Source organism: Vulpes lagopus, chromosome 11 (genome assembly GCF_018345385.1).
Source record: "Vulpes lagopus strain Blue_001 chromosome 11, ASM1834538v1, whole genome shotgun sequence".
Lineage (NCBI taxonomy): Eukaryota > Metazoa > Chordata > Mammalia > Carnivora > Canidae > Vulpes > Vulpes lagopus.
In genome coordinates, this window is record NC_054834.1 from 55884098 (window position 1) to 55899351 (window position 15254).

The window sequence follows — 15254 nt, forward strand, 5'->3', positions numbered from 1 at the left end:
CAGCTGGTACCGAGGCAGCACACCCTGCCCGCCCTGGTACCACGTGCCAAGCAAGCAGCATCCTCGTGGCCACAATGCAGGAATGTGAGGCCCGAGGCCCCGGTCTCTTGCCACGGGTCACAGTGGCCGGCTTCTCCCATTGGGCCCCACTGACGTGGGGCAGGTGGGACCGTCCCCACACCAGCTCCAGGGCTGGTCCCAGCCACTGTCCTAATAATGGCTGCTGCATACTTGGCAGGCAGGCGCTTTGTACAAGCGTGTCACGTGCACCAGAGCACAGAGGCCTCTCAACAACCCAAGGAGTCGGGGGGCCCTCAGCATCCGCCTTCTACAGATGAGAGCATGAAGACCCAGAGAGCTCAAGGAACCTGCCCGGCAAAGCTCAGCTGGGCAAGTGGCAAAGCCCCAGGCCTGGGAGGCAGGCAGGCTGTCTGGGCCCTGAGCTCACCTTCCCGCCACTTGTTAAGGAGGCTAGAAGAGAAAAGGGGGCAGAAAATGGGAAAGATCCAGAAGCGTGGGAGAAAGGGAGGGTCCCTGAGGAGCTAGACACCCACTTAGCACCGAGATGAAGAGTCAGCTCAAAGGCCCGGCACAACAGGCGTGCTCGGGGCTAAGTCTGAGCAGACACCCACTGATGCAAATGACAACGGCCAAAACCAAAAAGGAGACCAGAGGCGCCCAAGGCTCTCCAGAAGCCCAGCGGGCTCCTATGACACCCAGTTTCTCCCCGGAAAGGGCGCGAAGCCTTGCTCTGTGCAGAGGAGCTGCAGGGGAGCACAGGGAAAAGCCTCTGCGGGGCTGTGCTCAGCCCAACACCATCGATGCCCCCACCAAATTCTCAAATGGGAATAGGGGTCCCATCACCTTCACTTAAAAAGTTAACACTCCCCACCGTGCTAGTGTTTTTCCGGGACTGAAGGAAAAGACGATGGGGGAGGTGGGGGGTGGTGAAGCGGGAAGGGCCCATCCCACGGGGTGGGGATGGCTGCGTGAGGTGCAGGCTCCCGGGCGCACAGGCTGCGACTTGCCCCATGCGGGCTCCGTCCTGCGGGGACAGGAGGGCTGGGGGCGCTGGGAAGGAGGGGGCTTGGCCTAAGGCAACGCGAAGGAGCCCTGGGAAGGGGACTTCTTCGGGGGAAGAGGATGCAGGGTCGGGGCCGGGATGGGGTCAGAGCGGAGGAGATGCAGGACCAACCGCAGTGGGCCTCAGACATGGCGCCGCCGTGACAGCTGCCTGGCACTGCAAGGGGACGGGGGTCGGTGGAGGGGGTTACCGGCCACGTGTTTGCAAGGCCCAGGGCAAAATGAAAACGTGGGTGGGGTCCCTTGTTCAAAAATGATTAAGCATTTCAAACAGCGATGGGAGAGAATGAACCAAGCACGGGACCCTGGGTGATGGCACAGGGACCCCCTCCAGAGGCATCATTCCAGAATGATCTCAGGGCCTGCCCGCACCTGCTGGGAGGAGCCAGATTCTACAATGGTCAAGATCTCTGGCTCCGGCTCAGCCTGGGGGCAGCAGCGTACAACCCAGAGCAGGTAACTCGAGCCCCTTGCACGTGGCCACCCATCCCACGGGGTGGGACCCACAGGGCCGGCCTTGACCTGCTGCTTCTCAGCAGAGGGGACACGGGGACAAAGCCTTGTGTGGCCAGCGTGGCCGGGGCCTCCGGGGGCTCTGGGGGGCTGGGGAGGAGCGGAGGCCAGAGTCCAGGTTTGGCGGTTCTCCTACGATCCCGGGGACCCCACGGAGAGCAACAGGGGCCGTGGGCCGGGCTGGCCGGAGGAGGCATCTCCTGGGCTGCAGGCTGACCCCAGGGGCTTCGGGGAGCTGGTGGCAGCCTCCTGATAGGCTGCCGGGCTGCCCAATGTGGGAGCGCAGGGGCGGGGGGCTCCATTCGCAGAGAGACAGGCCGTCGTGGTCTCCTCTCAGCACATGGGGGCCCTCACCCCCGTTCTCCCTCCAAAAGAACAAAACCAAACAGCAGCAGCAACAAAGGAACCACCTGTCATCCCTACAATATCGTACGTGGAAATGGGGGGGACGCCCCACGTCCTTCTGCAGTCTTCCCATCTGAACCCCAGCGGGGTCATCTGCTAGACTCCTTCCTCGGGATGCAAGCTCTACTCTGTGCTTCTCAGGCACCAGCCACACACATGCTTTCCGAACCCCCTCCTTCTCCTTCCCACCAGAAACCCCCGCCCCCACCCCCCACCACCACCCCGAGCTGACTTTCCAGCCATTTCAGTGCACCCCCATCCTGTAGGGTAACGCTTGCTCCTCTCTGGCCTCAGGAAAGGGGGACAACGCCCAGAAGGGCGGGCCAGCTTAGAGGACCCCAGGAGAACAGCAGCTGGGGGAGGGCGACACCGAGGCCCCAGGAGGGCGGCAGGGTCACCGCCAGCCTGACCCGGGACGAAACCCGCCGCCCTGGGGAACAGCTCAGCCCTGATGCTGCGGCATCTGAACTCGTTACAGAGGTAGAGGCTCAGCAGCCACCTTTGGGGGTGTCCCTGGGCCACACCTCTGTTTCTTGGGAACTGTGCACCCCCATCCATGGACTGGGCTCACCGAGGCCACGTTTATGGTACCGGACCCAAGGGCATGGCTGACTGGCAAAGGAGAGTCTGCAGCCGGAGCCAGACCCAGCCAATTCCTCCCCCCGAGTGTACACGGCTCCGAATCCTACCACCCCTTGCTGAGGGGCCTTGGACAAACACACACACTTCCCGGGTTTCCATTTTCGCATCCGGAAAGTGGGGTTGACAACACTATCTACCCCGTCAAGCCGTCATTTGGATGATCTGATTCAGGAAACAGCACACCAAGTCCTGGCCCCGCCTGCACCCAGCACACAGCCGGGCACCTTAGCGTTAGCTCGTGTCCGTGCTGTTGGTTCCGAACGGGGATTAGGAGGCGACCACCTGGGTCACCTCCTGGTGGAAACACGTGAGCTGTGCGTGCGATGTCACGTTCGGTCAAGTGCAGACCAAAGCAATGAATGAGGTCTGCAGAGGGAGGGAGGGAGGGAGGGAGGGAGACACCAGGTCCAAGCGACACCGGCAGGCCAGGAGGGGTGGTGTCCGAGAGAGACAAAGAGGACCAGTAAGTGGCAGCAGGCTGGCAGCCTGGGGGCCTGACACAGTCTCGCTTCTGGCTGTCGTGTCTGGGGATGCCCACCTGCCCCGGGGAACCTTCCGGTGAGTCCCTGGTTGCCTTGAGCTAAGCTGCAGTGAGCTCTTGTCACCTGTGGCTCGTGGCTGGCGGGCGAGGAGGCAGGGTGTTGGCTCCCAGGACAAGCCCCTGCTACATTGGCCCGCCGAGCCCACCGTTGGGATCCTGGCATGGAACACAGGCCCAGGGGCCTCACGGGTGCCCAGCGGACGTACAGCAAACCAACATGCCAGCTAAGGAACACGAATGGCCACACTGAACGACTACCTACGAGCGCGGCTAAGGTGCCCAGGTTGTGCCCCACCCCCACCACCCTGCGGGGTCTCTCCCTCCCCTGGCCCGGAGGCCACGGCTCCGGTGGTGCCTTCACCCACCTGCAGGATGAGCAACATCTGGACGATGGACGAGGGCGGCTGGGACTGGGCCAGCAGCAGCGAGTCACCCAGCTTCACCTTCAGCAGGACCAGGTCGCGGAAGCCCAGCAGGGATATCTGGCGGATGGTCAGTTCCTGGCCCTGGAGAGAAGACAGGGGGCAGGGCTAGGAGGTGAGAGCCTGCTGGGAGCGCCGCCAACCACGCGGGGCCCAGGACAAGCAGTGGGTACAGGAGGCCAGGATGGGACAGGACAAGGTGTCCGCAGAACTTGGGGTGGGGGCCAGGGGGGTGGTGCTGCCAGAGTCGAAGATGGGGCCCCGTCCTTCCCAGTGAAAGCTTCATTTGAGAGAAGGTGGGACTCCATCTGCCCAAGCGACTCAAGATGACACTTAAATGGAGGCTGACATGGGGGTTGGGGGGGGCGGGAAGGAGGAAGACAGTGGAAGATGGGGGGAAACAGAGAAATGATCACCCCACACACAATTTCAAGGCTGCTCCTTCCTCTGTCTGTTCAATACGTGAGCACCTACTGCATGCCGGGCAGAGGAGGAAAACACAGGCACGGGTCCAACCCCGTAGGGTGTGGGCAGAGGACGAAAAGAACCAAGAATCCCAAGAGCTGCCCATGCGAGGCGTGACCCGGCGACCTCAGATGGAAGTCACGCACCTAACCCCCACCCCTCGAGACAGGTGGTGTCCCGAGACCCGCTCCACCGACACGCACCCCAAGCCCAGAGTTACGGCACCCTCCCCCGGGTCGAGCTGGATCTCCAACCTCAACCGTTCGATTTCAGAACTCCCCCAAAGTTTCCCACAGCAGACGGAGAAAGGGGGGATCCCCTTCCCTGACCCTCCTGTGCACGTATACGCTCAGCCCACACCGGAAACGGGCCGCCCTTGGGGTGAAGGCACCTGCCAAATGGGATGCCAAGGCTCAGGCGAGCTCTGCGTTTCCCACACGTCCTCAGGGTTTCACAGAAACACAGGCAGGAGCAGTTTTGCCATCCCGCATCTCCCCCTCCCCGCCTGCCCCCTCCCCAGTCCCCAGAATTGCACACGACGACCACCGCCACCCGTTGCCAGTGCCTTCCAGGCCCGCATCAACCCTCTTCCCCGCCCACCTGGCCCTTTACCCCGTTTCTATGTCGGGGCCCACATGCCAGCACTGGGCACTGACCTCTGACCTCGTGGGCAGAGGGGCCCTCTCTTCACGTCCCGGGTCCCCCCTTTCGCTTTTTAAGGTAGGACGAGGAAGGCAAGCTCCCCGCACACGTGAACACTGTAGGTACTCCGACACGCACGTGGCCAGGAGGTAGCAGGTCTCACGCGGACACCTGCACACAGGGGGCCTCTAAGAAGCACAGAGCTGGATGGGCAGATGCCCCAGCGTGTTACCACCGGTAGTGAGAGGCCCTAACTCCGGGCCTGCATCAGCAGCGGCACCCAGGAAACCACATGTGTGTGAGGAGGACGGCGGGCAGGGGCAGGATCAACCATCACCAGAGCTTATGAGCCTTCAAGAGAAGCAGGACGGGTGACATCCTCGAGCTCCCGCCCGGACACGTGCCCACGAGGGCCCTCCTGGGCCATGCCCATGCAGATGCCACACTCCTGTTCCAGACCCACCGGGACACCCCGCCCCTTGGAATTCCCGGCCCACAGCTTCCTAAGAGAGAGACTTAAGAGAGACCCCTCTGCTAGGGATGCCAAATAAACCATTGAATGTGAATAATTTTTTGGCAGAAGTATGTTCCAGATACTGCGTTATTCATCATTCACCTCAAATTCCAATTTAATGCGGCATCCTATAATTTAATTTGCTAAATCTGGCAACCTGACCTCCCATGTCTGCCTCTTCTTGGGCCCCGGCGCTGGCCTACGAGTGGCCGTTACAGGGAGGGGAGACATTTGCAGGTACAGGAGCTGAACCGTCCGCATGAATGCTGCAGACCAGCTCACGGGGGCACGGAAAGGAGCTGAGGATGGGAGGATGAGAGCGGCGGGCCGCAGGCCAGAGCTTCTACTGGGGCGGTTAGGGGGCAGGCCAGAAATGGGAAATGGACTCTGTAGGCAGAAGCTCTGAGCTTCTAGATGTTGGTATAGATTTAAAAGAATTCCAAGCTGCCACAAAACACCGCTCAGAGCGAACAAAGCATGTGGGCCCTCGTGTCTGGCACACGCCATTGCTAAGGGCCCCACACCCGCGCTCCAACAAAGCTGATCCACTCGCACCTTCACCCCGGGGGTGGGAGGTGTGGACATGAGACACCTATGAATGTGCATCTCGGAGACGAGTATCTGTGGGCCAACCTGCCTTCGGGGGTGTCCACCCCGGCCTGGCGGCGACCGGCCCTGCTATTAGCCTCTGCAGGAGGGTGGAAGGAAATGAACTCGTGTGAGAATGAGCTCAGGTCACAGAAGGCGGACACTAAAGGGAGGCTGCTCATTTTTTATTTTTTTCACTTGAAACTGCACATTCTGCAGACGGAACGGAGCTATCCACAGAGCGCTGAGCTCGCTCGCCCGAGCCCACCTCCTGATGGAGCCCGGCGCTCTTTCCGCTCCACCACGTGGCTTCTGGGCTCCGAGGAACCCCTTACAGACGGCGAGGGGCCATGACCCACTTCCCACAATTTGGGACCAAAGGAGCCTTGCTTTACATTTGGGCTTCCAAAAAAGGGAGGGAGGGGGAAGGAAAAGAGGAAAGATGCAGGAAAGAAAAAAAAAAAAAAACCTCCCTGCCCCATCTTCTCTACTTTCTGGAAAGCTGGGAGAAGCAAACCACTCCAAGAATACACAGACACACTCTGAACCCGGAGGGCAACGGGAGCCTGCAAATTGCTGGTTGTGCAGGCCACTCTCGCCCTGCTTGAGGCCCGATGCTAAACATAAACCAGAGAGCCATCCACAGAGCCCTGGCGCCCACCGGCCTGCCTCTCCCCGGGCCCCCAGGAGGCCCCGGCAGGCAACGGGGAGCCGAGGCCGGCGCGAGGTCATTCCTCAGTGAGACTGACCTGAACTGGGTAAAATATGGCCTGCAGGGTGGGGAGGGTCTCAGTGAAGAAGTGGTCCCACACTTCCGCCAGAACCTCAATGCGACTTTCACCTACACGAGGGCGAGAAGACGGGAGGGGAGAAAGAGAGAAAAGAATTTGTCATTACTTGGCGGGAGAGGTTAGGGGCAGTCCCGTGTCACATGCAGCACGGGGACGGGGACGCGAGGGAGGCTCATCGCCTGCATTCGCTCTACGGGGCGTTACTACACGCTGACGTGGGACCGAAAACAGGCAAAGGCGCCTTCTCTCCCCCCGCAATCCAGAAAGGGAGGTCTGGACATCCCATGACAAGTGGGAGCGGTTGCGACCTCCCCGGGCGCAAGTACTTATCTACAGGACGTTTCATGAGCCAACATCATGACCTCATTTCACAGGCTCAGCGAAGCCAGGCATCTAGAGGGCAGGGCCGGGATTCCAGAACCCGCGCTCCTGACCAGTTTAATCTGGGAGGATCGTAGGCACAGTTATTTTCTGTTTTGATTTTCTAATCAGGGCGACACTGTTGTTTTTTTGTTTCTTTTTTGTTTTTACCCTGGATTTGAGCTGTCAGTACAGGAGCAGGGGGTTGGGGAAGGAGAGCCTAGAAACTGTCACTTGCACCCACTGGTTTGCAATAGCCAGAGGCGGAGGGTGGGGTGGGGGGTGGGGAACATAGGACCCATGTCCCGGCGCTGTGCCTCCTGTCACCCCCGGGGCCCAGAAGGCCGACCGTGGTCAGGCGCCCGTCCCAGGCTGCGGGTACACAGGTCAGCCAACGCCACCCGAAGGCTGTGCCAGGGACTCGGCACCTGCAGGAAGGCGGGCAGCGGCAGAGAGGGACCCGAACACAGCTGCTGCTTAATGACCTAGATGGCAGAGCTGCCTGAGCACCGTCGTGCGTGGCTGAGGCGGAGAAACTGGGTCAGCCAGCGTGAGACAGCGAGAGGCACTTGGCCAAACACTGCCAGGCCCGCCGAACGGATCTTGGGAAGGGTCGCTTAGCGTCCTCTGCCTATTAATTTAATGGACAATAAAAGCAGTGGCTGGGGCAGCCCGGGTGGCTCAGCGGTTTAGCAACGCCTTTGGCCCAGGGCCTGATCCTGGGGACGCGGGATCTAGTCCCACGTCAGGCTCCCTGCATGGGGCCTGCTTCTCCCTCTGCCTGTGTCTCTGCGTCTCTCTCTCTGTGTGTCTCTTATGAATAAATAAATAAAATCTTAAAAAAAAAAAATAGCAGTGGTTGGAGAGAGAGATCAGAGTGAGGGCAGGACAAGCCGCACCCAGGGCTGAGGACGTGCGGACTCTGAAAGGTCAGAGGGCCACGCACACCCCCAGCGCCCACTCATTTCCCTCACAGGGAGCGGGTCACACTTGCTTGGAGTCCCTTACCTGTGGATTTTGTCTCAGCCCTTCAGGCTCACCGTGCTCCTCTGCACGACGGGGCCTTTGCATGTGCTGCTCCCTTGGCCTAGACTGTTCCTCCCCTCGCTCTGCTTGCCCGACATCCACCTGTCCTCCTCCTCTTAGCTCCAGCACAGCTTCTACAGCCAACCCCCTCCCCCAGACTGTATTCTTGGCAGCTGTTGCGGTTACGGTTTTGTATTTGATGATTTGATTAATGTCTGCCGCCAGCGCTGGTTGTGAGCCCCACGAGGGCCCGGGATCCTACGATGGCTGCGGTCACCACCACGCCCCCAGCACCCAGCAAAGCCCGTGGTGCACCATTGACAGTCAGTCAGGGTCTGAACAAACAAACCTTTTTCGACGTAGGCTACGCTAGTCTGCTGCAGGGAAGAGTCAGGGAGGTCAGAAGGAACGTGTGGGACGTCGGCTCATCCCGGTATCCCCAAACCAAGGTGACCAAGCCCCGGGAGGAAGGGCCCTTCCAGCTTCTCCACTGGTTGATGGCCTGCGTCCTAGGCCTTCCAGGAGGAAGGCAAGCAGAGGCCTCCCCGACATGGAAGGAGGGGGCGAGAACCCTGTGGCTCCGCGTGGGCGCCTCCGTACTGCAACGCTGGCTGGCACACAAGGGCACCCCCAGCCCGGCGGCAGGAAGGCACCGCCCCCCCCCCCACCCGGGAACCTGGGCCCAACTGCCGGCTTCAAACTGCACGAGGGTAATGCAAGTTTTGGAAAGCGTTCAGACAAGAACATCAGATGGGCACCGGCTAACGAAACAGGCTAGCCCCAGGGACGACAGCGTCACAGGGAGGGGACGTCAGCTTCAGAAACAGCCCGTAAGGACTCAGCTCCCGGCGAAGATGAAGGGCGGCCAGATGGAAGGTTCTAGATGACCCCACCACAGAAACCTGTCCTGTAAACGTGCATGGGAGCTCAGATCGCCGCACGTATATAGAAGGGGAAGGAAGAAACCCCCTCCGGTCACAGTCACTAAAGCTCTGGGGGTTATGAGTGGAAGTAACAGGCCAGGTCCTGCCCACAAGAGGGTGACACGCGTGTCAGAGCTGCCCGGGCTCTTCCTGCGGCCTCCCCGTCAGGCGGGCACACGTACGCAAACCATCAGCTCCATAAAGCAAGGTCTGGTCAGCGATGGGGTGGAGCCCATCAGCTGTGTCCCACCTGCATTTTACGGCAAGAGAATCCGTTTGGCCCAGTACAATCTTGCTTGGAGATGTAGTACGTCCCTACAGAAGTGGAGACGTCCTGACCGAGGTCAGGAGGGGCCTCAGAGGCTCCCGCACAGGCCCCGTGCCCCATGGGTGTGCAGAGGTGCCGCTCAGGCCCCAGGACGGGAGCGGACCCAGAAGAACACGGGGCCGGTGCCTCGCCAGCCTGCTTTGGGGCAGACGCACAGGACCCTGGACAACCTTTGCCTACGCCACGCGGCTCAGCTCTCCACTCCTGAGCTTTCACTCAAAACATGTTTACGTCGACTGTCACTTGAAAGAGAGGCACTGAGCTTCCCCTTGAAAGCACTTCAATCTCCCGTTTTGCTCAGTATCTCCATCGTGAAGCTGGTTTTCCACATTTCCAGGAGCACATCCTAACCGCCCCCCCCGACCCAGACAACTCACGGGCAAATAACGTGGCCACAGACTATGCTCCTCTCCCCCCTGCCCCCGCCCCAGTGAGGCAGTCGACCTCCGTGCTTGTGGACCTGCCTGACCCCAAAACGCGGAAGGGGCACCTACTTCTGGTCAAAGCCAGGCGCTGAAAGCTAAGGCCTTGCGGGGCACCTGGGCGGCTCAGTTGGTTGAGCGTCGAACTCTTGATTTCAGCTCAGGTCATGATTTCAGGGCCGTGAGGTCAAGCCCTGCGTCGGGCTCCACGATGGGTGTGGAGTCTGCTTAGGATTCTCTCTCTCCCCCTCCCTCTGCCCCCACAAGTGCGCATGTGCATGCTCACTCTCTCTCAAAAAAAATAAAAATAAAAATAAACCAGGCCTTGGGCTAGTGAGCATTTAGGCTGGAAAAATCTGAATACAGTTGTATTGAAGGAAAACAAGGCTACAGGCTCAGTCAGCTCTCAAATATACAGAGGCTAATTCCTAGCCTCTATCCTTCCAAAGGTCTGCTGAGCACTTGCCGTGTGCTAGGCAATGGACCCTTCCAGCATCAGTTCTCATTTGTCTCCTATTTCGTCTTTCTAGGAGATGCTACACCAGATAAGAGTCTCTTTCCCAGGGAATGGGGGCAAAAAACCCAAAAAAACAAAAAGAAACCCCATGCTGTCCTGCCTGCAATGCCTGCATCTAGTAATAAACCTGCCCTACAGATAGAAGTCTCCAGGCTAGAGTAGGATTAAAAAAAAAAAAAAGAGGGAACCAGTCTGTGGACCAGATAATGGTGCTATGCCGATTACGCTCCTTATCTCCCTGGCCCCATTTGATCATTTTAAAAATGCTTAAAAAACAAAACAAAACAAAACAAAACAAAAAAACAAGGCTCAAAGAAACTAGAAACTTGCTCAAGAAACAGGTGGTCAGCTAAGATCGGGATCCACCACCTTGGTGGCAGCTTGGCAGTCACAGGGTTGGCCGATCCTTGCCCTCATCCCCTCGCCCGTCCACATTCAGCACCTTTTTATCCTATCCCACGGGCTCTATAACCTTTGAAGCCCAGGAAATCTCCCTCTGCCTGTCCAATCAGCAGGTACCTGCTTAGGATAATGTCCCCCAAGTGGGCAGGGGCCTCCTGTCATATAGGACCTCAAGAAAGATGCAAAAAAAAAAAAAAGAAAAGAAAAGAAAAAAAAAGGCAATTGCAAACAGCCCAGAGCAGACCAGAGAGCAGAGCACGGCATTCATCCCTCCACAGCACACCTCCTGCGAGAGCCCTCAATGAGGTCTCTGAGAAGACCCCCCCAAATCCCCCCGACTTCTCAAAGTGCAGATCCAACTTGTGCTGCCGCGAGTGGCCAACTCCAAGCTGAGGGCGGCCACCCAGCTGGTGGAGACACAGGCAGGGGAGCACCCACCCATGAGTCCCCCACTTTTGGGGAGAAGGTTTCCCGCTGTCCAAACGTCCAAGGCCAAGCCCCAGGGCCTGCTGTCCGAGGGGGGCCTTGTACTTGCCTTCGCACAGCTTAATCTTCTCCTCCACAAACAACAGGCCTTTTGCAAGAAGCTGATTCTGTCAAGAGAGAACAAAGAAGACAAGGGTTGGGCTACTCGAGACCGACAAGACCTCTTCCCCATCTAGTGGGTGAGGGCACGGGGTTCTGGGCACTTGGGGGCTAGTCATGCCTCCAGGCTTGGGGAGCCTTTTGTCCTCTCAGAAGAAGGACAGAGGGAGAAGTCGGTGAGACATCCCATGGCAAAGAGGGGGACAAGAACCAAAGCCCACCGCAGCCCCATCCCTCCATGCAGGAAGGAGGCACCATGCCCCATGCCTGGCTGACTCCTCCGGCCGGCCTCTCTCTAGCTGACACCCCAAGTCCTTCAAGCCCTTAATCTAAACCCAGGAAAGGGACCGCTGAGGTAACGGGAAATTACGCAGAGAGAATACTTTTATTAAAAGATAGATTTAGGGTTTCTCAAACTAACATGAAAGAGACTATGTGCAAAACTCTATGCAGCCGGGGGTATGTGTCCATCAGTGAGCATGTGCATGGGAAGCTGTGGAAAGGGCATAGGAGGTCAAGCCCTTTTGCAATTGCACCGAACAACTGCGGAGTGTGCTGCATATGTCAGAGAGTTTATCTCCTCCATTTCACCTAATTCCAACCTTCCCAATAGTCTGGTTACAGATGGTCAGGGAAGACACTGCCTCAGGACAAGGGGCACATCCTCCTGGCGCCAGGAGCCCTGCTCTCTCCACTCTACTTCACTGCCTTCCAGCGAGTTTTCCCACCCAGACCCCTCCCTCCCCTTGAAGGGCCAGAGCTGGTCCCATAAGTGGTGCAGCCCCTCCACAGGTCACAGAAGCCCCGAGAGCAAGGATGCGCTGCTGCCTCTCCAGCTCACCTCATGTTATCAGACCGTCAAAGGTGTTTGCTTATGGGGTAAGAGGCCCACGGTGATACGTATCCTACAAAACACCCAGTGCATTTCTTACTATTCTCCTTTATAAATCCCTAAAACCCTGTTGCAATGAGGACAAGAGCATGCATAGCAGAGAGGCAAAAAAACTGGGATATCAGACGGGTTCAAGTCCCTGCTCGGCCACATTCTAGCTGTGTGATCTTGGCCTTACTCTCCCTGATTCTTGAGTTCCTTATCTGTAAAATGGTACCATACCAGCAACATCATAAAGTTCGTGTAAGAATCAGTCATTATAAATACACACACACACACACACACACACACACACACACACACACACACACAGTTTTTGGTGTCCTTGGTGCTCCCCGGTAATAGGCAATGATGATCATAGCTGCTCTTTCCATCTATCTTCACAAATAGAGTAGGAGGTAGAGAGGGTCTGTAACAAATGGGCCTACATCAAGTCACCTAAAATATTTTATCAGAGGGACTATCGTATTTCTGGGACTCACACATATAAACCAAAGTTCACGGGTCCTATTAAAATTCACAAGACATGACCTAACTTCAAAAAGCAGTTGGCCACTGTTTTGTTTCAAGATGGAACCCCAAACCCAAGTTAGAGTGACGTCTTAGAGAACACCAAGTCTGCTGAAGGACAAAAGAAAAAAAATCAATTGCTTCACAAAGAACTATGGAAGGAACAGGCAATCAAGGGGAAACCTCAACTGTGTTCTCTACCTTCCAGCTGAGACAACGAATCCCAGGAGCTTCTGGGTCCAACAGCAAGAAAGCACCACGGCACCCAACGCAGACCATCGGAAGCCAGGCTTTGTGATAGGAAAGGGTTACCGAGGCGCTTCCAGATGGCAATGACTCCACCTGCATGTCTCTGAGCACCTGGGGTCTCAAGTCCCTGCATGGGGCCCTCTCACCCAGGCAGGGAGCTGCTCAGGGCACCCCTGGGCGCTCCGTGTGGAGGCTCCCAATGCCATGACTCTCTGTCGCCACCTCTAATGCCCATGTGGATGTCCCAGGCTTCTTCCAAAACGGCTTCCCAGCCCTCCGAAAGCTCACATTCCCACGATGCATGGGCGGATGGGGTCAAGCCTCCCTCTTAAGGTAGCCTGGGTGCCTGTTCCATCTCTGCGGTTCCACGGTGTGGGGGTGGAGGAGAACGGGAGGCTCCGTGACAGCGACTTACAAAAGCCTCGTCCAGGTTACAGGATGAGTTAACCAAAGAAATGAATAACCTGTGCCGTAGGTCCTTAGGGGTGAGGATCATTTCTTACGTTGGTGCCCGTGCCTCTGAGAAAGTGCCCCAAACACAGCAGATGCTAATGAGCATTTGCTGAGTATAGGTACTGTCTGGGTGCTAAAGAGCATTTTGAACTTTTAAGAAATCAAGATTAAGAGACAGGATATGTAGTAGAGGGGAGAAGGGGATGCGGGACACCTAAATTCGTTGACGTTTCTTCATTTGGTAAAAATCGCTTGGTCTGTATCTTAAGGGATAAACTTTAAAAGATGGCCCAGGTTCTCCTTCCTTCTCTCTCCTAGATCTTCCCCCTTTAAGGAGACGCTTGGGGAAAAAAAAAAAAACAACCCACTTTTTTTTTTTTTCCTTTACAAGGAAAAGAAATGACTTGCGTATTATGGAGAAATGGAAAAGAAATTCTTTTTTAAATTCTCATGATACACAGCACGGCAATTCTGTAACATAGACCAAAACAAGAGCAACAAAAGCTAGGGCTTAGGGGGGGATTTAAGGGGCATCTAGTCCTCCCGCCAATCTCCCCAGCCCTATGGTCAAAATCCACTGGTCAAGCACCGTGTCGATGGTATCTGGGTGGACTCCTCTTCCAGGAACCTAAAGCACCTTTCTAAAGCATCTTGCAAATTTTTCTATCCCTAGGCATTTGTAGATTTTACTCTTATTTTACAGTCGAAGAACTGGTTTCTGAATTTTATTTGACAAGTGCACCCAGAGGAAGGCTATCTTTGGGGCCAGCCAAGCGCCCAGCACCCCCACCCCCCGCCCCGAGAAGCACCTGTCATCCACTTAATGGACCTGTGCCCCACTGTGCAAGCTCAAACCCCCCCCAACCACAGCCTGCATCGATGACTTAGCTGCCGGCCTGGCTCCCACCCCACCCCTGACCCAGGCCTCCGACTGAGCCAACGGTCTTCTCTCCCGGGAATCTGCTGTCCAGCAGGACCCTCGGGAGGTCGGGGTCCTGTGTGGCTACAGGCCTCACAGTCTGAAGGGTTTCCCGCTTGGCCTTAATGCTCTGCTTCAATTCTCAATATTTTTATCTTTGAACTTGTGCTTTGCAACTAAAACTGGATGGGGCAATGGAGGAGGTGCCAGGGCTGGGGGCCTCAGCTCCCTTGTGGCCCAGCCTCCTACTACCTCCCCAGAAGGGGTTTTCCACACCTGCTCCCCACCCCCGTGCTGGCTGGCCCCACTGCAGGGTCTCCCTCGCCCTGCCCACCTCCCACCATCCTCCTAGTCTTCAGATGGCAGAAAGGGTCCCGTGGGTGGGGGCCCAGGCCCAGCTGCAGGGAGGGGAGGGCTGGGTGCATACCCTGCAGCATCCCACCAGGGCTGACGGGGCTGTGGCTCAAGTGCTGGTGGCTCAGAGTGGGCCTCTTGGCCACCCCTGGTCTGTGTGCTGAGGGTGTGAAGGGTACAATCTCTTGGGGGAGCCACCTGTCCACCACGGGCTGCAGCAGCAAGCCCAAAGAAAGGGGAGCCTGGTTTCCCCACCCTGCCCATGGCCACATTTTTTTTGTCCGCACTGAGCCCTGTACATTATGAAATCCACCCTGTCTGCTGGTCATTTCACTCAGGGATATACCAACTAGACATCTGTGGGGCTTAAGGCTGCAGAGATCTTAAAAAAAAAATGGAGGTGGGGGAGCTGGGGGCGGGGAACCAGTCTTGAACGGGGCATCCATCATGCCCGGTCTGTCTTCCGAGCACCTGCTCCCCCAGGAACCCACCTCACAGCATTCCCAGCCCTTGATGAATGCCTGATTCCAGAAGGTGCCGGGGCCCTGCTCGCGGCGGGCAGAGGTGATAAAGCCGTGTGGTGTCAGGGCCGCAAGGAACCCCACTTTACTCCGGTCCCACTCTCTGTCCTGTGGCAGCAACCCCACCACCTCCCCAGTCCTAAGGCTTCAAGGCAAAAAAAAAAAAAAAGCTCACATTCAATAGCGG

The 15254-nt window shown here is 57.4% G+C and overlaps 1 protein-coding gene across 6 annotated transcripts in view; it reads right to left on the reverse strand.

Moving 5' to 3' along the window:
* PRR5L (proline rich 5 like) overlaps positions 1 to 15254 on the reverse strand; it is a 70739-nt gene that overhangs the window by 10527 nt on the left and 44958 nt on the right. For 5 of the 6 annotated variants that reach the window (XM_041774137.1, XM_041774141.1, XM_041774138.1 and 2 more), the window contains exons 5-7: positions 11120 to 11177; positions 6565 to 6656; positions 3550 to 3690 (exon numbers count right to left, since the gene is read on the reverse strand). In XM_041774137.1, coding sequence (XP_041630071.1) covers positions 3550 to 3690; positions 6565 to 6656; positions 11120 to 11177 — 291 coding nt within the window. The remainder of the gene's footprint in view (positions 1 to 3549; positions 3691 to 6564; positions 6657 to 11119; positions 11178 to 15254) is intronic. The other variant, XM_041774143.1, reaches the window with a different exon arrangement.